General features: G+C 45.5%; 7 protein-coding genes across 7 annotated transcripts; 3 read left to right on the top strand and 4 right to left on the bottom strand.

The window, feature by feature from the left end:
- Positions 1-69: 69 nt before the first annotated feature.
- N7495_005989 (GDP-Man:Man(1)GlcNAc(2)-PP-dolichol alpha-1,3-mannosyltransferase) lies at positions 70-1,598 on the bottom strand (the record flags this gene model as incomplete). Its single annotated transcript, XM_057208640.1, has 2 exons — positions 70-683; positions 746-1,598. The coding sequence occupies 2 exons, from the start codon at positions 1,596-1,598 to the stop codon at positions 70-72; spliced, it is 1,467 nt and encodes a 488-aa protein (XP_057062414.1).
- Positions 1,599-2,142: 544 nt separating this feature from the next.
- N7495_005988 (uncharacterized protein) lies at positions 2,143-3,642 on the top strand (the record flags this gene model as incomplete). Its single annotated transcript, XM_057208639.1, has 2 exons — positions 2,143-2,255; positions 2,349-3,642. The coding sequence occupies 2 exons, from the start codon at positions 2,143-2,145 to the stop codon at positions 3,640-3,642; spliced, it is 1,407 nt and encodes a 468-aa protein (XP_057062413.1).
- Positions 3,643-7,130: 3,488 nt separating this feature from the next.
- On the top strand, positions 7,131-7,486 carry N7495_005987 (terpenoid synthase; the record flags this gene model as incomplete). Its single annotated transcript, XM_057208638.1, has 2 exons — positions 7,131-7,372; positions 7,426-7,486. 2 exons carry the CDS (start codon positions 7,131-7,133, stop codon positions 7,484-7,486), a joined length of 303 nt encoding a protein of 100 aa, XP_057062412.1.
- Positions 7,487-9,476: 1,990 nt separating this feature from the next.
- On the bottom strand, positions 9,477-13,471 carry N7495_005986 (inositol polyphosphate kinase KCS1; the record flags this gene model as incomplete). Its single annotated transcript, XM_057208637.1, has 3 exons — positions 9,477-10,138; positions 10,183-11,351; positions 11,415-13,471. 3 exons carry the CDS (start codon positions 13,469-13,471, stop codon positions 9,477-9,479), a joined length of 3,888 nt encoding a protein of 1,295 aa, XP_057062411.1.
- Positions 13,472-16,147: 2,676 nt separating this feature from the next.
- On the top strand, positions 16,148-17,349 carry N7495_005985 (DUF614 domain protein; the record flags this gene model as incomplete). Its single annotated transcript, XM_057208636.1, has 2 exons — positions 16,148-16,907; positions 17,111-17,349. The coding sequence occupies 2 exons, from the start codon at positions 16,148-16,150 to the stop codon at positions 17,347-17,349; spliced, it is 999 nt and encodes a 332-aa protein (XP_057062410.1).
- Positions 17,350-17,513: 164 nt separating this feature from the next.
- On the bottom strand, positions 17,514-18,066 carry N7495_005984 (interferon alpha-inducible IFI6/IFI27 family protein; the record flags this gene model as incomplete). The annotated part of the gene is made up of 2 exons (XM_057208635.1): positions 17,514-17,692; positions 17,748-18,066. 2 exons carry the CDS (start codon positions 18,064-18,066, stop codon positions 17,514-17,516), a joined length of 498 nt encoding a protein of 165 aa, XP_057062409.1.
- Positions 18,067-18,655: 589 nt separating this feature from the next.
- N7495_005983 (G-protein beta WD- 40 repeats containing protein) lies at positions 18,656-21,991 on the bottom strand (the record flags this gene model as incomplete). Its single annotated transcript, XM_057208634.1, has 3 exons — positions 18,656-20,254; positions 20,307-21,850; positions 21,910-21,991. 3 exons carry the CDS (start codon positions 21,989-21,991, stop codon positions 18,656-18,658), a joined length of 3,225 nt encoding a protein of 1,074 aa, XP_057062408.1.
- Positions 21,992-22,120: the final 129 nt, after the last annotated feature.

The raw sequence follows: 22,120 nt of genomic DNA, 5'->3' as shown, positions 1-22,120 counted from the left end.
CAAATGTACTGGAAGTGGTGTTGAGGGAAAAAAAGGGAGTGGAGGGTATTTTGGAATTGTTTAATTTATTTACGTGAAACTATGTCCGAAAATAAAAATGGCAATGTTGGTAAGAACGGCCACGAAAAGAGCCAGCGCAACAAACACCTGCGTCCATCCATGGAAGGGACGCCTCGGTGTTGATAGCATAGTGGAGATCTCTCCTTCCAACCGATTACCCATAGCTGTGAGGGAGAACTCATGCGCAGCTCTAAATTTGCCAGCTGCTGCTATCTGGTCAATCTCTTCAGGGCTCAGTCCGTGGAGAACTTTCTCCATTACCGCCGTCCATTCGTCGACAGCGTGCGCATCACGGAGCCAGCCCGTTTTACCCTCAACAATTGTTTCCAAAGGTCCCCCTGTATTAGAAGCTAGCACTGGAAGACCCGCATGCATAGCCTCGACGGGGACAATGCCAAAGTGTTCGTTAATCGGAGTATAGAGAAGGAGGCTGGATTGGCCTAGCAAGGTATCTTTGAAGGTGGTGGAGACGGAGGGAAGGAACAGAACATCGATCTCATTGGAAATTCCAAGCGCAGTTACGACTGTCTTTGCTGTCGCAGTCTTGAGACCAAGGCCAGTCGCGAGGCTATCAAGTTCTTGGTGGTACTGGACGTTTTCTTGGACTCGGTTATCGTAACCACCTAGACAATAACCAAGTCAGCACTTTATAAAAGTAAAAAATCTGATTAAAAAAAATACTCACCAGCAACCACCAAACGTGTTCCTTTTCGCGATTCCGCACTCAATCCGTTATAGGCACGGATAGCCAACGCCATATCCTTCTTCCGCTCAAAGCGATTGATGCTCAAGAATATCTTCTTACCACCCCAGAGAGCTTCTGCCGGTTGAGTTGCGGGCTCAGCGGCCTTAGAATCTGTATCCACACATGGATAGACCACCTCGACTTCTCCTAAAGCCTCACTCCCAAAAACCTGCTGCACAACTCCACGCGAGAATTTCGAGTTCGCAACGACGCGGTCCGAGGCACTCATGGCCCATCCTTCAAACCAATCAAATGGAATCCGATAAATGTGCTTTGCTAGTTGGAGAATGGAGCCTCCCTCGTTTCGTCGTGCGAGCAATTGGTCTGGAAAATGGCAGTAAAACAGGATTCGTTGGCGGCGGGACTCGAGTGGTTGGCCGAAGGTTTTCAGAATGGGTACGCAGGCGGGCAATTGATCGACAATGAATATATCGTCTTGGTTCTCGTTCTCGTCGGTTTTTTTGCTGCCGTTCTCCGGTGTTGATTTCTTCCGAGATCTCAATTCCGACAATAGTGACACTGTCAAGTGTAGCTGACGCAAGGAAGCCATGAGGATATGAAGGCGGCCGAATATATGCGCAGGGAATATGGTGTTTCCACGCACGCGCACGTCAAGGGTGCCATCTCGCGCTTCCTCAAAGCAGTGTGACTTGTCGCGATGGGAAGTGTAAATTGTTACACGGTGGCCGCGGTTCTGTAGGGCTAGCGCGACATCGATTATCAGTCTTTCAGCACCTCCAATACCTAGATCCGGGTGAATTATAACCACATTTGAGGGTGTGATTCCCGACATGTCGAATTGAGCTGTCGAAGAAAGTTGGAGAAACGCGCGATAAAGAACACGTGGAATACGTCATCACATGACGATAGAGCCTCAGTTGGGTTTTATATAATCTTCAAATATTAGTCAAGAATCCCATGGTGAAGTTATTCGCATATATTTAGGGGTTCTACTTGATATAATGCACTCCTGATATTACATGACATTGATATACTAGTCCCAAGGTTATTTTTGTTCGGATAATCCCCCATACGTTTTGCCGATGGATATTTCTTATGCCGGAACACTATCAAAAATCACGATCGAAAGATCGAGCAAACCTCTCAATGGGGTCACAAGATTCTCAAAAAGCCAAACAACCATCGCTTTGGGCGATTGTATTTGCGATATACTTGCTACTGAGCGCGCACATCTGTTGTAGCCACAATATGGGGTTTCCTAGAAGTATATCAATCCGTGTGGGGGTTACCCACTTCGGCAGAGGAATGCCGCTATTGCCGAGGCCTTTATCGCAGTCTAATTTCTTCTGCTGTTTTCTTTCTTACAAGTGACAGCGATGGTTGAAAAGGGAGAGCTTGTCGACGTGAACGACAGTGCTGAGCGTAAGCCAACTGAAGAAGCACCGCACAATGAGGTGCAAAATGAGTCGTCACCTAGATCTTCAGGTTTGTAAGTCTGTATCTTTGAGATGGAGGTCAAAAAACTTTCAAGATTTGCGCACCGTCCGAAATTCTCAGGGAAAGAGATACTAATCTGTATTAGTCAACATATCTTGGTTGTCGCCGCCGGCTTCATGGCAATGTTCATGACCTGTGGAATCATCTTCACGTACGGAGTATACCAGGCGATTTACGAAGAGTTGGCACAAGAGCCAAATACACCATTCACAGGAGCATCCTCTTCGATCATTAGTCTTATTGGTACACTATCTATAGCAATAATGTCCATGGGCGGACCCTTCATCAGTGCCTGGGCTAAATTATATGGCCCCCAGCCAGTCATCATGGCGGGCGGCGTAGTCTTCGGCCTTGGTTGCATCCTCGCCAGTCTGAGTGAGTACGTGTGGGAGTTCGCTTTAACACATGGGGTGTTAGTGGGAGTCGGGACCTGCATGGTCTATGTACCAACCATGTCTGTCGCACCTACATGGTTCGATAAGCGGCGTGGACTTGCCATGGGTATTGTCATCTCCGGTTCTGCCTGCGGTGCTATGGTCTGGCCGCCTATTCTGCGCGCCATCACCTCTAGCATTGGATTTCGAAATGCGCTACGTATTTCTGGTTGCTTGAATGTTTTATTTGTGCCGATTTCTGGACTTCTCCTACGCTGGGAACCGAGTTTCCAAGCTAAACTCCTTGAACAGACTGCCGGGCTATCTAAGAAGACCGGCTGGCTCAAGGTTCCCCTGGTGAACTTGGAAGTTGCCAAGTCAAAGAAGTTTGTCGCACAGGCCTTAGGATGCTTCTTGCAGTCGACTGGGTATTCAACACCCTTGTTCTTCTATGCTGCCTTTGCTCGGTCCCTCGGATACAGTGATAGCATGGCAGATAACTTTATCACCATCAGTAATGCGGCTAACTTCGTATCTCGCATTGTGATTGGTTATACTGCAGATAAGCTAGGCCGATTGAATGTGTTATATGCCACCACAGTGTTAAGTAGTGTGGCAGTATTCGCATTCTGGCTGCCAGCTACGTTTGCTGATGATACTATTTCTAGTAAGACTGCGGATGTGTTGTTCATCTTTTTCGCTATATCTTTCGGTGCCTTTGGCAGTGCTTATATTTCACTCTTTCCGGCCAGTCTGATTGAGCTGTTCGGTGTGAAGCATTTCACCTCGGTGAATGGTGCATTGTACTTTATTCGAGGTGCGGGGGCTCTGTTGGGAACACCTTTGACAGGTTTACTTATACCTGGACAGTCGGCACTCAGTGGTCCTTCGCACTACGAGAGGGTTGCTATCACCGTCGGGATATTGTTATTTGCGGCTAGCTGTGCAACTTTCTGGGTTAGAATAGAAGGTTCTGCTGGTAAAGCGTGGAAATGGAAGTTATAATGGAATAATTTAACTTCCACTTACCTCTTACTTCGGTACAACCTCAACGTTATCTCTATGAATCTATTCATTTTTCATCTACTATCTTTTTTCTTTAGAGAAATGACTCAACATTTCACAAACTTGAATATTCATTGGTGAAGAAAACCTGTGAAGGTAGGTAGCGGCATAGGGGCTGTTTCAAACTTCCACATAAAGCACTCCATAGATTCAATTATGTAAATTTCATATGGATCCAAATCCGCTACATCGAATCCCCATTCCTTGAATTATCCTCTAACCTCGGCATTCCTTAGCTGCCGGCCTTTTATTTTACCAAAAGAGTCTACATCTCCTGAAAAATCACACGTCTCTCCAGAGCCTCGACATAGCCACTTGCCCATCATAATCCGAAAGTCCGTCAGGAGGATCAGACTGAAAGAAAACAATTCCCTCAGCTGGCTGGTTTGTCCCCTTATTCTCATATGTGAAAATTTCCGTCTTAACACCCACCAGTCTTGAAACCAGATTTGCAAGCTAATGGACCTTGGAGTTATAAACATGGACATATTATGGACGACCCGGGTTAGATCTTCTAGCAACGTTAGATTTTGGCTCATATTTAGCCTCGAAAGCACCACTCTTGCCTGTAAATATAGCTAAAGCTGGCATATCATCTCCAGCTCCGCTCTCAATCACGTCCAGAACTCCTTTTTTGGAAATATTTATCCGTTCAAATTACCCAGTTGCCGGGACAGAATGGAGAAACTTCCTAGTGGTGCGAGATATATAAACCAGAATGCGAGGCTACAACCACCAAGACACAGCCAAAAAGAGCGTCAATGGCCATCTGTTCAGGATCCGCGTTTAGTTTCCAGAATTCTGCCACGGATTCACGTCCTCCACGTTCGCTGTCCAGGGGTTTTGGTGAATCGAATAGGTACTGCTAGAAACTATCCTCTATATACGCTGTTATTAGTCATGAGTCTTACTCTCAAGGTAGAGGCAAGTTTAGTTACTTACACCCCCCGGTATGAAGTCGGCCTTATGATATATTCCTTGGGGCGGAACGACCCGTGGTAATCGACCTGGAGTAGGAGGGTTTATGCGTAAAGCCTCCTATATAATAGCACTCTACGTGATGTTAGGGTATTTCTTATCAATGGAGAATAGGTTGCCATACCTCTCTAAACTTTACAAAGCCAGGTGATATCGACCTTTTTACCTACTCAGGGAGTCTTATAGCGTGGTTTATAATAGATGAGAATGGTGCACTGGTCGAAAATTAGAGTGATTTTTTCATGACCATCTTATAGTTAACTCACCAAACCAGAACTGGTAGTAGTGATCGACTCAATTGAACTAAAAATATGACTTTGATCTTCCGGGCTTATAGTGAGGCTGAGTTCACGCCTAAAAGACTAGCTATAAATGATGTTGACCTGATTATTCTAATATCGATCATTTTACTTCTAAATAAGGTACAATTTTCAACTGGAGAGAGTAATTACTGCTAAAGATCAAAAGATGGGTATCAAATCAACGGCCTTGTTGTTCTAAAGATGTTCTGTAACTTGACTAGAAGCGTCCTGGGCTCTTGGATGAATGGAACCAGCTATGGTGCAAATATGGGATTTAGGAGCCGTCGTATTGCCTGGCCTTTTGCTGCTCGCTAATCATTCTGAATGCCTATCCAAGAAGTTCATGATCTGCGATCTCGTTATCTGAACAACATCCAGATCCTTGTTCGTAATACGTGCAGTGTGATTTATATAGATGATCATCCATTGCGTAGAATGCTTCCAAATCCTCTAGTGTTTCTCAAGTTTTATTCTCGTCCATAATTCCCCTATTTATCTCCACTTATAATATATGTATTTAATATATGGCAGCATTTGTTGGCCATCGTTTAATTTCTTGCTTCGAAGACATTTGTAGCACTTCGAGATGGAGTCAAAATTCATCTTTTCCAGAAGGAGATGTTTACCCAAATACTGCCATCAATATTCTTGAAATAATGCACTGGTTCTTTAGGCCTCAGCAAATCTATGGATCGCCAAGAGTCTGAAAACAGTAACACCCATGACACAGCATATAATGAGATATTTAACAATAGAAAGTTGGAAACCAGGTCTTTGCGCAGTCCCTAGCTGCAGCGTGACACACTTATGCAGTGTGGTGCATATAAGATGCCCAACCGAGGATCTTCAAGCCAGCTGACCGAAGAATGGAATGTGGCACAGCCGGCTCGTATAAACTGTTGACGAATGGAAAATGGGGCCCCTTGCTTCCCTACCGATCTGCGTGGGGCTCAAGTCAAATCAGGCCCAAATAAATCGCGGTATGATTGCCCCGAAACTTGGAACGAGCATGTTCGTGGATGTTTGTGGAAATTGATCAGAACGTAAACAAGATCCACTTATCCTGGCGTCTTATTTTAAAGTCAGCAGCTCGACTGGACTATCAGCCTTTGTGCAGTAGCCAAAATTTACATCTGAGTTGATTCGTAGCCATGATTTCAGGATAGCATATTGAACTTCACCTCCGTTTCTTTAGTCAACCTTAAGGCCCAGCAAAGCATGAGAGGAAGCAAGGCGAGATCATCATCAGCGCTGGAGTTTGGCTAAGGCCCACCGCATACGTGTAGTGTGGCTTACTTTGCCTTGTGGAGTAATATCGTTCACCTGCTTGGCCGTAATATCAAGGTCGCGGGGAGGACAGCAAAATAATTTCGACGATGCTTATCTACCATCACTTTTCTAAACTTCAAGCAAAACAAGTGACGAGCATGGACATGCACATTTTCTCACTAGATCATAAAGACCACCCTTGGCTTCTTTGTACTATATAGGGCTATTCGAAATATGTAATATAGTATTTGAGAGTATTGTGATCTGTTGAGAGCATATGTACCACATATACATCTACATCTACATCTGAATCCAACCTCTGATAAGCATAGCACAGGTCTAGGCAGCTGACTGTCACCGCCATTCTCCTTATAATACTTGATAAATAGCGGTATATATTTGCAACAGCGTCAGAGGAATGCTGCACATGTACCAAGAGATATGATGAGTCTCTCAAATTTCTTAGCTCTTCTCCTCTAGAGTCTTGGCTGTGATAGTTAAACTGGATCAATCTCCCATGTAACTGGCAATTAGCAAGAGTAAAAATAAAACATAAGGAAAAAAACAAATATGGTGTTCCAGCCACTGAAGTGGCTATCAAGAATGCCCTTGCTTGAACAGTTGACTAACCCAACTGTTTAAGCAAGTCATCGCATAGATATTTATATATAACGAGATATAAATAAGATCGCATTGCCAAAATTTGAGCCCGGTTAAGCCACTACTTGCTTACGCACTAGAAGAACTCTATACATCAAGAACCAAATCTCACAGATACAAATGGCTCTCTCTGACACTACAAATATCAACTTCATCAGAATTCCAACTGTTTCCAAAAACTGGCCGTTCAAACGGTCTATTAATTCAAACTATGACTCAATGAAAGCAGATAGCGCAGCTTGGATCCAAAGCTTTGGCGTCTTCGATGTTAAGGCACAAAAGGTGTACGAAAAGGCGGCACCTATTCTGCTCGTTGCGTTAGCCTATCCTTCGTTGCCTCTCTATACTGCCAGACTTGCAGCAGATTTAGTAGTCATATATCGCATTATTGATGAAGCTACAGACTTGCTTGACACTACCGAGGCAAGAGACCTTTGCGACGTTATCATGGATGTGTTAAGGTATATGAAGGCAGCTCCTGACGCTAAGATAAAAAATGCTGATTAAATAATAGAAATCCTGATAGGAAGCGCTCCGATGATGAGCACATACTTGGAAAGATAATTCAAAGGTAGATACCATTATCCTTATATTCCCCTCAACCTCTTATAATCTTTCCCAGCTTTTGGTCACGCACAATCATTATAGGAAACGAAAACTTTGTCAAACGATTCGTGGATCACTTTGGTCTATATCTAGACGCTGTATGCTACGAAGCAAGTGATCGGGATCAAACCCAAACCAGGAATATCGGATCTTCTATGAACATTCGAAGAGACACAGTTGGGGCACAGTGCTGCTTTGATATGCTGCTTCTGTCATCTAGTCTTTCTGAGGAGGTACTAAGCGACCCAAAGATCAAAAAACTGGAGAAACTAAGCACAGAAATGATTGTCATACATAATGTAAGTATTCCAAAAAAGTTTATACTCTCTTTCCAACTTCCCGGGCCCGCTGGGGCAATATATACGTTAATAAGATTACTAAATGCCTGGACTTGCAGGACCTGTGTTCATACAATGTCGAGCAGAGTAGAGGGGATACACATAATATTGTGACAGTAGTTATTCATGAAAAAGAGATTTCTATACAGCGTGCGATTGACTTCGCCAGCGAGAGACTCGAGAACCTTATGGAACGATTTATGCAGATCATGGACTCAAATTTTAGCATTTGGGAGGAGGAACTTGCATCTTATGCAATAGGTCTTGGAAATTGGGTCACAGCAAATCACGAGTGGAGTTTCGACAACGAGAGGTATGGACTCGATGACAATGCGAGGATTACAGGTGTAGTTGAGCTATTACCTAAAAGGGTGCAGAAGTGTGAGGCGTGAGAGAGAGTGCCACTGAAAGTCTTAACCCATGAGGGTTGCTAGGATGTAGTACATCCCATTTACTTTTGCTTCGAAAAGCTTTAGCTAGAAGAGGCTATTCACGCTGTGAAGCGCTTCAGAAGCCTCCTTTAACTGAAAGAGCTAGATAATTATGTTCAGCTTGGGCAGAGAACATCTTAATTGGATGACGGATCAATAAAAAATGTTTTATAGACTGATGAGATCTGGGTGACGGCTGAATATCATCGACGGGTATATGTAACTCGGCGAGCTATGTAACAGGCCAGTGCCTGTGCTACCCGCACCCCTTATAATTAAGCGTCTCCTAGCTAGTCTTCACGAGGTCCTTCTGAGATCCGTTATGATTTCCCGTATGTTTGCAGGACTCTGGTCTTTCAAGTTCAGCCCTAGAGGGCTTACTGGGGGATTTTAGTCAAGACCTTAGTTACTAGTGCCGTTGATTGCGTAATTGTTTTCGACATGTTGTACTTGGCTCTTTTGAGAAAATTGTGATTCCTTTCCAACAGTTGAGTACTCATTGAAGGTAAATATCGTCTTGAAATTTGCAAATTTTCACTTTATATGGGGCATAACACGAAACAAGATACTTTTTCCAGCTTTAGAAGACCAGGGGACTTTCTCGGCCTTCCTTACACTAAATTGTAGAGTGGATGTTATCTTTTGCACTAAATCAACTACCTAGGTACGCATACTGAGGTAAAGCCACCTACTAAAAGTTATAGGGCAAACAGGTTGTCATAAAGGTATTCTTGTCTAGCACTAGAGATATCATTGTACATCGCCACGAAGGCAATAGCCTTACTCCAAAGAGCCCGGACGACGAAGGAACCATGTGGGGTATTATCAATCAAACAACCGAGAATTGAAAGCCAAGCTCAAAAGAGTTAAAGATGTGAAAAAGGGTAATTTATACATGTGATCGTGAGAATAGAAAATTGGGGTAGAGAAGAATGAAAATTTGGGAATGGGGAGGGGAAAAAACAAAACCCGCCAGGCTCTGAATGCATCCGGGCGTTGACAAGGCTTCATAGAACGTTGAGGTCGTTAGTCGTACTGCACCGGTTGAGAGCAGCTCGGAAAGAAAAGTGGAAGTCGCAGGCACATATTAAGGGAATTATTGTCTATCCCCAAACGCCTACGTGTCGGCAATGAGTCCGAATGATGAAAGAAAGATAAAAAAGAGGAATAGTGATGTCAACAAGGTCGACTTAGAAACTAACCTCACCAGGATCGCTATCCATGACATTTTCATCAAGATATTGATTCGACGGGGACTCGCGAACGGCAGGTTGAAAACCCAGCGCGGTGGCCTCACCTTCTCCACGCTCTAAGACATCATCTTTAGTAATTTCTTTCATGATGCGTTGGAAATACATGCGGAGTGTGCGAAGGCCACGGAGATAGCCGCGATCAATATCCCCTGGATGGTATGGTGGGCAGGGTGTATCTGGGGGAAGTTCGTCCTCGCCAGTCACACAATTTGCGAAGTCAACGATCTTAAGTTGAACGCCGACCTTGGAGTGGTCCTCTTCGGAGGCTCGACGCTGCGGACCAGCTGGTCGATCTTTGGTACGACGGGGGTTTGCAGGTGGGTCATTTGAAGGTTCACCGTCATACAATATAAGCAAGCTGCTAGCGTAGAGACGATAATTCTCAAGTCTTCGAACCATGTTTTCAAGCAGCGACAATTTCTCTAAAATAACGGGAATCTTCTTTGCCACGCTAACATAGCTCACACCATCGTAAAGAAAGCGGGTGAGTGCATCTTGGAATTCACGGCCAGACTTCAAGTCTCGACCGAAATACTTATCTTCAAATATGTATTCTTGCTTCTTGACATTCCAAGCTTGCATACCGCAGAGACGAACTCCTAGCTGCTGCGAAGTAGTCGATTGACACTTGCGTCTCTGGGACTTCTTTTTTTCTCATTCGCTTCGATGCCGTATTGCCGAGTGCCCATTTTGAGGTCAAGCACGCAAGGTTTATTCATTCCGGCAGTGAGATCTTCGAGGAGTAGGAAGAGCTGAACACGCTCTTCATCTTCATTCACTTTTTGTGCCTCTTTAGGATTATTCGGCAAGTGGGAGCCGACATCATCTTTAGATGCCATTTGAGTAACGGCGAGTGATAGTTTGGTGGGAGGTGCAGTCTCAAGAGATGAAATGTCTCGAGGAGAAGGTGGTGTTGAAGGCTCTGCTGATGGGAAATGGTCCGAGAGTGTTTGAGTATCACCATCCATGGAAAATATTTCATCCTCCTTATCACCACCATAACCCTCATCTTCAAAGAAGAGGAGCTCGCCAGCCGTGTTGCGCGAATTGATGCTTCCCCGTCTCTGCAGTCCACCTCCGGAATGACGTCTCCGTACCGATTGACCACGATCAGCGGAGTTTTTCTCACCCTCCTCATCCTCTGTTTGAACTCGCTCCATGCGATCCCGCTTTTTATCCAAGGCAGTGGAGGCGGATGATGAAAGAGGAGGTACATCCTGAGTGGAAGGTGGAATATCCATAGCAGGAGATTGAAGAGACTGGACCTTGCTCAATCCCGAGAGGCGACCATTTGAGCCATGGTCTTCCGAAGCAATTCCACGCCGATGTGGGATATCAGACGTGGCCCTCGAAAGATGTCCTCGAGCGTGACGTCTGTGATGGTGAATAGCTGGGGGACTGAAAACCTCACGAAGAACCTGCTCTTGCAGCTTTGTGTTGACAGTCGTAGCACCCCAAATCTTAGGTCTCTTATTCGAACATGGGTCAGAATCTGATGAAAACCCACCTAGTTCATCAGCGGAGTGGGGACGATTCATGATTGGGTCATTAAGCAGCCGTGGGCGTTGCGGACGAGAGAAAAGGTCGGCGGGGATGATATGGCGATTGTTTTCCAGTATGACTTTTGGAATTACCCCAGTCACTTGGCTCTGGCTTACAATTCGCTGTGGCGCCGGTTCCTCAAGCATTTTCGAATTTATTTCCTCTGCAGTTGTTTGGTTTTGATCTTCGGGATTGACGCCTGCATTTTCGACAGCGTCCTTTGCTCGCTTGGCATTCTTCGAAAAGGTGACGTTCAAAACACCAATGTATCTGAATAAACTCGTCAATATCAAATTACCTTTGGGCAATCAAAAGAATCAGATCCACCCTTACCTCGGAAGAAATCTTAGGATTTCAGGGTGCCGACGCTCAATACGTTCGTAAAACTCATTCTCTCGATTATTTAGTTGTTTGCATACTGCACGCCTGGAGAAGCGGAAGACAGTTGTGTGACCACCAACCTGGTGTCTGTACGGCTTCAACTCAACAGAACCAAGTGGTCCCGTAGGCTTATGGCTCAAAGGGAAATGAGAGCGCTGAGTGGGGGTTGCAGTCGGGGTTGCCTCAGCATCGTCTTCCCAATCCTCATGAGCAGAACGTACACTACCTTCTGTTGACGACAAGGTATCGGATTCACAAGCAGAGTCATAGCTGCGCTCAGAGATCGGACCAAGCGACGTCTCGGAAACAGACCCTGTTTGAGAGCGAAGGTCTTGAAGATCGCCGTGAAGGACCCTATTTTCATTTCTAGACCAGAAGGAGATATCGACATGACCCACTTCCTGCTCTTCAGAGATATCACGATCATGTGGCACTAGCATTACCCCATGGTCTTGCTCTGTGGCTGGCTTCACGCTATGCGAGTCTGGCACTAAAGGCTTTTCAAAGTCTGACTCGTCATTGGGTGGGATACGCTTGTGGGGAAAATATACAGCAGACTTGATGTGTTCATTTTCCACTTCATTCTCATTAAGTATCAAATCTTGTGAATCAATGGGTTCAACGGAGCTCAAAGACTCGGAAAATGGCTTTGCATTTGGTTCCTTCTGGAAGTATTCGCGGCCACGTTCGGAATACTGCGCTGGAATACTTTTAGAGAAGGACGATCCATGGTCTCCACCAGGTGTGAGATGAAAATTTCGAATCTCTTCGAGAAGACTGCGAGGTAATGGTGGTGGTGGGTGACGTCCGAGGTGTCCGTCCTGTTCAGTCACTTTGACGGGAACATCGTCAAAGGAACCATCGAGGAAGGATGGAAGAGATCTACTTTTGTGGACTGGTCCTTCTTCCTCTAATGATACACTCTGGTTTTGAATATCGTGTTCCATTGCACGGCGGGTAGGTTCCGATGCCTCATCTTGTTGTCGCTCGCGGTCCTCCCGTCGTTTCCGGTCCGGCGACGTATTCTCTTTGAATAAACCAAGGTAATGACTCGATTTTCGACTGCGCACGTTAATGACAGGCTCCACATTAGTGAGATCTGCCTCAATTGAATTATCCACGCGTCCACGGCCACGGCGACTTTTGCTTGTACTCCGTTCGACGGTGGTGCCTCGGGAATGTTCCGTCGGTGGCAGTTGCGACCCGCCTTGCGAATCGTCTTTCAGCTTGTCAAGCCCGACATGGGGGAAGGTCAATTCGATGGGAGAATTAAAAACATCTCCTAGTGGGGACGGAAGAAGACTACGTTCAGCCGGTGAGTCTTGTGGGCCACTGGGCTTCGTACCTTTTTCGCCTGATGGTAATTGATGTGATGAGGGGGGTTTTGTATGCAATTCCTGGCGTTTCGCCTGATCTGAAGAGGAGATTGACGCGCGCAAAAGGGACAGATGGGAAACTTCAGAGGATAAAAGAGAAGAGCGCAATGGATTGTGTCTACGGACGTCAACTTCCATGTGGGAAGGATCGACGTAGGAACGTAGGGAAGAAACCTTCGGGGCAGGAGTAGGAGATGCGGGTACTTCGTCAAGGCTGGGGATCGAGTTTACCTGGCGCTCATTATTTGAGGCCTGTTCTGGCCGCAATTGTGGAGTGGTTGCGGCGCTATCAGAGGGAAGGTAATGGGTCGCGAAGATACTGTCTCTTTCAGACAGTTGAGGGCTATGGATTGATGGAGGATGTGTGAATTTCTCCAGCGGGATCGTCGAGGACCTTTTGATGGAGAAGGAAGATACTGGTTGAGACCATTGGTGGACTGTGGGGGACTCCGCACGCGACGGGGATGGCGCTTGTCGAGCTCCCTGGGACAAGAGCTGATCCTGCAAAAAGTGGTGACGTGAGCCGGTCGGACAGCTCTCAGCTTCCTCGGAGCAATCATGTTGGGTAGGCGCGGCAGGTGTTACCAGGGGGCGAGGCAAAGCCTCTTCGAAAACGGGCGGCGGGTTCGACATGGGTGTGACATTGGTCGAGACTTCAGACTCGGAAAGTAAGAAAGCGGAGCCGCAGTTGGTTGGATGATGGGTAAAGATTAATTAGAACGCCAAAGACAACGTGGACGAGACAAAGTAGTCGTTGGTATCACGACGATAGAAACAAAGGCTAGTGGAGTAAGGGACGGCAGCACAGAGGTGCAGAAACGAGACCGGAGATGACCACGTTGATCAAGGAAGGGATTTTACTGGAGAGCTGGCGGTCGATCGGATATCCGGAAAGAGAGAAGCAGGAGGTCCAGACGCTGAGAGATAAAGGATTGACAGAAATCTCAATGGAGTTTGGTCTAGGTGAAATACGTAGGACAGTGGCGCCGATCTTTCGTCACCGCCCTTGGACCTTTTGAGGTGGATCCCTTCGATCTGAGAATTTGGATGGAAGAGGATTGTATAAAATAACCTTGGAATCAAGGGAGAAGGTAAAAAGAAGAAAGAGGAATAAAGGGGCAAAGCAGGGTCTTGCAAATTTGAAAGGGGAATTGAAATTGAAGGATGCAGTTGAAGAAGATCCTGTGCGACTTGCAAGCTTTTCCCCAGACAAAAACAACGACGTCAACATCAACAACCGCAACATTAACACCAACAGCATCAACAACAGCAATAATCATTACTCCCAGCGCCTTGCTCTAAATTGAGGATTTACTTGAAAGTCAAAATCCTTGATCGCAAGTTGATCAATGCTTGGTATTTCAAATTCAGCGCTATTCTCCAATTAACTTGGCTTCACGAGGGCTCGCAAGCTGCCATTATTGGTCCGATTTCCAAATAAGAGACAGTAGAGTCAACAAGGTTGATCTGTCGATCAATGATACATTAATGAATATTTCAGTTGTTGTTTCAAAAAATCTCACGAACTGACATTCGATAACTAGGTTATCACTCTAAATACCTCTCAAGGTGGGGTTGTTTACTCCCCTGAAGGTAGGGTGGAGAAAGGCGGGATAGAAGAACATGAGTATGCATCACTTCTTCCAGGCAGAGACCCGACAGTGTATGTACTCGGCCCTCGTGTTATTGACAATGGCATTGGCATTGGCAGGCAATGGTAACTTCCCCCGTTCTATTGCCAGCTCGTTGAATTATTCTATATCCGACGGGGTGGTACGGTCACTAAGTAGCCGTTGCGTCATCCGAGGCTGAATGAAGTCATGTCTAGGTAAAGATTGAAGAAAGCAATCTCTTCAGTGAACTATATACGTAGTATATAGTCCAATAAATATGTCCATATCATATATAGTAAGCCTACAAATAGTTTATTTAGATACCCAATTTTATTTGTGGTTATTCGGGTTGTTGTTTACTTTCAAGCCCCCAAGGTATTGAGGTCCATGCGCTGTTGCATGGAATAACTCGTAACCCTGTGAGTTCTTCCCTTTATCTAAGCTTATCATCAATGTGTCCCCGCAAAGTTTACCGATATAAAACCGCCAACTTTCCCGAGGTCAATTTATAGGCGATATGGGGGGTTTTATCTGGATGATAGCTGGGTTTTCTTGATACAGGATGCAGATAGACAACTGATCCACTTCAGTGCTTTAGATCGAAGCTTCCAAAGAATAGATCAATATCGTCCAATCATATAACTTATGAAAATGACAGCTGGTTGAATCACAAAGTGAATCGCCAACGGTTATCTGGGAATCCCCGCAGTTGTGGGGTCGCCAGGCTAAGACTAATTTGGCAAAGACCAAGCACTTCTACTTACAAGCTTCTTGATTATGAACTGTGGCTATGTGGACAATCAACCTTGGAATTTTACTAGATTTAGCCTGTTTCTATCTAATATCTAGATATTGATCTCAATGAAAATAGGTTGCTTCACTCGGATAATGATAATGCTCATTTCAACTTTGAAAGATAACAGGTTATAAGTACGTATATGAGGGGCATCCCTGTCACCGAACGTCCTAGGACTAGCCTCTACACAGCTCCATCGGTCTTTTCCTCCGAGGGCTCTTAGCTCCGTAATTCCAGTCTCTCCAGGCCGTATGCTCCTGAGGTCCATCTACTTTTACACTTGATGCCAGGCCAACATTGGAAGTATACTAAATGAAACCTCAAACTATTTAGCATTTAGTAACCATTTAAGCCCGTATATACAAACGTAGAACATGGTTTATTAGAGTATCATGAGATCGCCCGGATAGCGACCAGGTGTGATCAATAATGTGACGAGTGTAGCCCTAACACCCAACGGAGGAGGAGCCGGGCGGGTCGAAACCCAACCAGAGTTGAAGACCATGTGAAGTACATGCATTAGTGCCTAGACCGCTTATCTGACGACTAGGGTTCTTGATGAACCTCGACCTCCTCCGCCACTCATATTCATCATATGCATTTCCTAGCCTTCGGCGCAGCTCTCGCTATCCCCACTCTGTCGACCTTCCTCCCGTCACGTCTTGCCATATGGGTCCCAATTGAAGGCGCATGCCTATTTGTGAGTCGCTATATACTGCGGCCCAGGAGTCAAGCGCTTGCCGCACATTCTCATTTCCCAAACAGTTTTGAAAGCTGAAGCTTACAACGTCCCTTGCCCAGGTGTGCAGGCTGACTAGTTGAATATAAAATCCAAGCTACAAGCTGTCAAACCTTCGAGTCACCTCAGAGAAATCATTATCGGAATTATCGGTCTTCAATATGAGTCGACCACTGAAGTTAGATGTTCCAAAGGTTCAGGATGGAAATCAAGACCAGAGATATTCATTCATGGAAACGCCTGTGGAAATGCACCCCTCATCCCGTTATCAACTCTATACATCATCACCACCACCGCTACCTACTTCACAGCAGCCAGTATACGAGCAATCCACCGAAGTCGTTCAGCATCCAACCCAATATGCACAAGGAAATATTCAACAGTCAGCTCAGTATACACAACAGGTACATCCGGATCAGTATGCATACCAAGCTCCCTACCAAGCTCCCTACCAAGGCGAATACATACCCAGTGAAAAAGAGCGACAACTACAGCGGGAGGGCATCATTAGCTCATATTCCGAGTATCCATCACTAGACCAACATCCCGCAAACTACGCACCTTTTGCCGATCAAATTGATTGCCCTCACTCAACAACAATCCAATCACCACAAAGTACCATTCATCCACCATATCATTCCAACGAGACAGACCCCCAGCCACCAAACTCTCCAGGCCCCTTACCCACGAAGACCAATCCCGAACCTCTCAACCAAAATGATACGGTGACAGTAGCACCAGATGCAAACCCGCTCCAATCTCCTAAACTGCCCTACTTCCCACCTCCAACAGCGGCAAAGCATGGACCACTGGAAGACTTGGGTTCATTCCACCAACCCGGACAGATAATACACCCAAACCAAGAAGTCCAAGGCGGAACATGGTATAATGGACTATGCGACTTCTCCAGGATCGGGATCTGTTGCCTGGGCTTGTCATGTCCATGCATTTTATACGGAAGGACTCAATATCGACTCTCCATGAAATCGCGAAAAGAAGATCCAACCAATATGCTCGGCTACGAGACTTGCAATGGATCTTGCACAGGCATGGCATTATTATGTGGTTGTCAATGTAAGTCTAATACAGTGATTCTTGTGGACACTTCGCTGACGACTCACAAGGGCTTTTTGCTACTATCCAGCACACACGGACACGGAAGGCGTACGGAATTCATGGTGATGTTGCATCTGATTGTGTCCGGGCTACCTGCTGTACATGTTGCACCCTGATTCAAGATGAGAAGGAGATCATAAAACGTGAGCAGAAGCGTAGTCGGGCGGCACTTGAGAGAGGCACTACTCTGATCTCGCCATATACAGCTCCGGGGCCGATGACATTTGCCCCACCATCCAACAATTAGTGAAGTTATCATAGTGATGATCTGTTCCCTAAATTATTGTATTTATACCTAGTAGCCTTGCTTTTATATACCCATGTTTTATGAAAAACTTAGTAATACCCCAACAAGCTTTCTCATTTCATTATGCTTTGCCTTTATTTTGACATTTTAATTGCCTTTTCAATTTATTCTCCTTCAGTTGTCTTGGTCGTTGTGGAATTAGCCCAAACCCAAGATGCGAAACTGAAACCCCTGGCAATGTTAGACACAATTGGCGCCCCATAGCCACCCATAGCAGCACTCTGGAGCAGGCTGAATACAGCGTTCACACCATACATTGATTGAAAATATGCGGCAAGGGAGCCTAGTAACACACCAGGTTAGAAAAAGTAAAGTTAAAGACGAAAAATTGGACTTACCAAGTACGGGGCCGGTGCTGCCAAACCCAAGCACAGCCAGGAGTGGCGTGATCATAGCGAAGGGAAAAACCATAATTAGAATCTGCAGGCCCAGGATTGCGGCCTGGATGGAATTATTTTCGCACTTTTCTTTCGCAGCTGCGAAAAGATCATTGATATCTTCAGCGCTAATATTTTCGGTGCGGTTCTTAATAGTCGCCGCGAGCTCTTTGAGGTCTTCGGTCGTGATATTGGGTATGGCCTTCTTCAAGTCTTCCAAACAAATATTACGGAAAGCTTCCTTAATTTCCTTGGGAAGTTTGTCAAAGAGACCTTCCATAGTGGAATCTTGGATAGATAGTAGGGGGTGGTTTGATGAAGCAGAATGATGAAGCTTTATGGTGCAGTAGGGAGGACTGTGTTTATTCCCATCAAAGGAGCCTCTATTATCTAATGGAGAGCTCTAGATGTTACATGAATGAAGCCCAAGAAGTGGAGAATTTCTTCGCAGATGATGGAAACGAAAGTAAAGTAGATATACGTTGTTTTTTGCGGCGCCAAGGATCTTTGTTGGCATTTGCAATATGCAACATTCCAAAGGGGGGGTAAGTAGTATTCTCTCGGTTTTTATATGCATCAGATTTCAGATTCCACGCGCCATAACGAACCATTGCAGACACCACTGAAACAATGCATCGGGTGAGCCTATACAAGGTAAAGCCCATAATGAGAAATCTGTCCCACCTGTAAACGACCAGTCTAACAACATTCCGTTAGACAATCTTAAAACAACATCAAAATTATTTCAGTCCCACTCCGTCATATCAAATATGGCTGGTTCCTGACGGTGGATCCTGACTCGGCCTTGGATTATATGCATGTATATATTCATTAAACATTCCTAGACCTAAGCTTTAAACCACCTAACTTTAAACTGCACCTGGCGCTAGCATAGAATGCAGAATACTTCTGTCGAATCCAAACGTCAATACTTGACCAGTTCCCAATCCAATAGCTACTTTATCATCGTACGTATCTTGGCATGCTAGCTGTATATCTGATGATAGCCGAAGAAATGGCATCACTCCATAACATATCCACTGGCCTTTCACAATGAGATCCTGTAAAGAATGTGGACTCTTATCGTGGTCTTCTGTCGCAGTATCTTCAAGTCTGATTCGCTCAGTACCTGTTATAAGATATAGGTTATCTGCAGAGAATTTGAGGTTGTGCACTGGTTCAGATGTTTCGATTTCTTTTCGTGATCGGAGTTTGAAACGACTACCTAAGCGACGGCCAAGAAACTTTGAGGTTTTGTGAGACTTTGCAATATCCCAAAGCTTGATGGTGGTATCATCAGAGCCTGATGCGATCTGCTTGCCATCTGGAGAAAACGCCACAGTGGTGACGCTGTATGAGTGGCCTTCGAGTGTCTTCTGAAGGTCCCCTGTTGTGCTATCCCAAAGCTTGATGGTGGTATCATCAGAGCCTGATGCGATCTGCTTGCCATCTGGAGAAAACGCCACAGTGGTGACCTCGCGTGAGTGGCCTTCGAGTGTCTTCTGAAGGTCCCCTGTTGTGCTATCCCAAAGCTTGATGGTGTTATCAGCAGAGCCTGATGCGATCTGCTTGCCATCTGGAGAAAACGCCACAGTGGTGACCCTGTATGAGTGGCCTTCGAGTGTCTTCTGAAGGTCCCCTGTTGTGCTATCCCAAAGCTTGATGGTGGTATCATAAGAGCCTGATGCGATCTGCTTGCCATCTGGAGAAAACGCCACAGTGGTGACGCAGTTTGAGTGGCCTTCGAGTGTCTTCTGAAGGTCCCCTATTGTGCTATCCCAAAGCTTGATGGTGGTATCATAAGAGCCTGATGCGATCTGCTTGCCATCTGGAGAAAACGCCACAGTGGTGACCCAGTGTGAGTGGCCTTCGAGTGTCTTCTGAAGGTCCCCTGTTGTGCTATCCCAAAGCTTGATGGTGGTATCAGCAGAGCCTGATGCGATCTGCTTGCCATCTGGAGAAAACGCCACAGTGGTGACCCAGTGTGAGTGGCCTTCGAGTGTCTTCTGAAGGTCCCCTGTTGTGCTATCCCAAAGCTTGATGGTGCTATCAACAGAGCCTGATGCGATCTGCTTGCCATCTGGAGAAAACGCCACAGTGGTGACCCTGTATGAGTGGCCTTCGAGTGTCTTCTGAAGGTCCCCTGTTGTGCTATCCCAAAGCTTGATGGTGGTATCATCAGAGCCTGATGCGATCTGCTTGCCATCTGGAGAAAACGCCACAGTGGTGACCCAGATTGAGTGGCCTTCGAGTGTCTGTATAAGAGAAGCCCAAGTGCTCTCCATCCTGGGAAAACATTTGAAATATTTTGGAATTTTGTCCAGGTTTCCTATCCTCACAATACTTGTTTCTGGACTAAAGATAAGAGCAGAGCTATATATCTGTAACGGCCAATGAGCCATATTATAGAAATGTCGTAGCAGAAAACGTGTAGCGTCTTGCATAAGGGCTAATACTGGCGAATCCCTCTTTAATAGACTGTTAGGAAAGAAAAAAGATCAAGGAATATTAAATACTTACCTTGGTAATATCTATTAGGGCTCTGATTGATTCAAGGGCCTTAGGTAACCTATCTAATAAGCTGAAGCATTCCAGCCATTCTAAAAGTTTAGTGTGTAGGAATAACCCAACTAGCCCTTCCTCGATGAGCCTGCTTTGCGCTATGATCTTTAGTGGGACTTTCTGGAGATGTTGTACCCAAAATGTTGTCGCATAGTCAAGTGAAGACAGTAGAATGCTTTTTCTCTCACTTTTGAGTGATTTTATAAGCTTCGAAGTCGAATCAGGTCGCGGTAGGTCCATAAGATTGACTTTAAGCTGTCCACATAAGTAAGATAGACAGTTAAGAACAATATCATAGTGTTCATAGTGACCGTGTGAGTTAAGTATAGCCAATCCACTCTCCCCCGCTAGGTAATCTCGAGCGGATTGATGGACGAATTCAATAATGTTTCCCTGCATTCTGATGAAAGATGCATAATGATTGACTAACAACTTGATTCTATCATCTCCGAGAGATAGACCAGTCACGCTAGGAACTTCTTCCACTTTCAGAGGCCGATACACCAGCATCATTGCTTTTAGGAGCCGCATATAATCATAGACATCATTTGGCTGGCCTTCATGTAACTGATTTAATATCCGATCGTAAAAAGGATGTAGTCCAGGCGGTAAATCTTGAAGAGTGTTCAAAACTTCATCCGCACCGATACTCTCAAGCCTTTTGCATACTAGGCTCACCCAAAGGAAGGTGCCCTCAGCTTTCGCAGAAAGCTCAGCTTTCAGTTTTCTCATGAGTGCCTCTTCGTATCTTTTTTGACGGTTGAGCTCATCAACTTTGTACGAGATATAAGTCTGTACAGATTGGGAGATATGATCTGAGTTGAGCTCTAGACTAACTTGCATCTGCTCATGCCCAGCTAGTAATATACGCTCTGCAGCTTCCAATGGCCTACTTGTCAAGAGCCATTTGATTTTGGTGGGTTGATCAAGACCATTTCGGACAACAAGCTTCAAGAAGTCGGCCATACCGCTATCTTGACATTCATCAAGGGCATCCACAATGATATATACCATTAAGCCGTTGCACTTATCCAGCATCTCTAGAAATATGCTCCATAAAGCTCGCCACGAGCTAACGTCCTCACTAAAACGGTTGCTCTTTGGGTCCCATCGACGTCGTAAAGACTCTTTCAATTCGATTCGCTGGCTGACCAACCTAAGAATCAAGCCTTTAATGACCGATTCTAGGGTATTCAGCTCACTATCGGCATTTTGGCAAAAGAAATATGTCACCACAGTAGATATATCTTGTCTCTGTGAGAGTACTTCTATCAGGCCAATCGACATCATTGTTTTCCCCTTCCCAGCACCACCCTTTATCCAGAGAAGACAGACATCGTTCCCATGTCGCCAACTACGGTATTGTGGGTCCTGGAGAACCCACTCGAATGATTGACGGAGTAATTTGTCCTTGGCCTCTTTTAAGCGGTTTTTCACGGCTAGGGAGTCCGGGCAACAAAGTTTTTGGAGACAAATCCGATCAATATCCTGGCTGCTATATGCTTTATAGATGAATGGTGTTAGCTTAAGCCTAGCTTTATGGATACGCCATCAGACCTACCCCGGGATTCCTCCGTGACAGAGCCGTAGTTGTTTCCAATCTGAATTCCATGGTTTTCACCATGGAGTGTAGTCGATGTCATGATCGCAAGTCGCGTAGAATGCCGTAGCTATATTCGTGAGAGTCGAGGTTGATGGAAGTTGCTGGTCACTCAGCTAATTGAGGGGTATCCCTGCAGCCTTCGTTGTCAGCTGACTAGTCAATTTAGGGC

The sequence above is a fragment of the Penicillium taxi genome, assembly GCF_028828555.1.
Source record: "Penicillium taxi strain IBT 34144 chromosome Unknown utg000004l_segment0_segment0, whole genome shotgun sequence".
Taxonomy (NCBI): Eukaryota; Fungi; Ascomycota; class Eurotiomycetes; order Eurotiales; family Aspergillaceae; genus Penicillium; species Penicillium taxi.
This window is presented reverse-complemented; position numbering and strand designations above follow the sequence as displayed.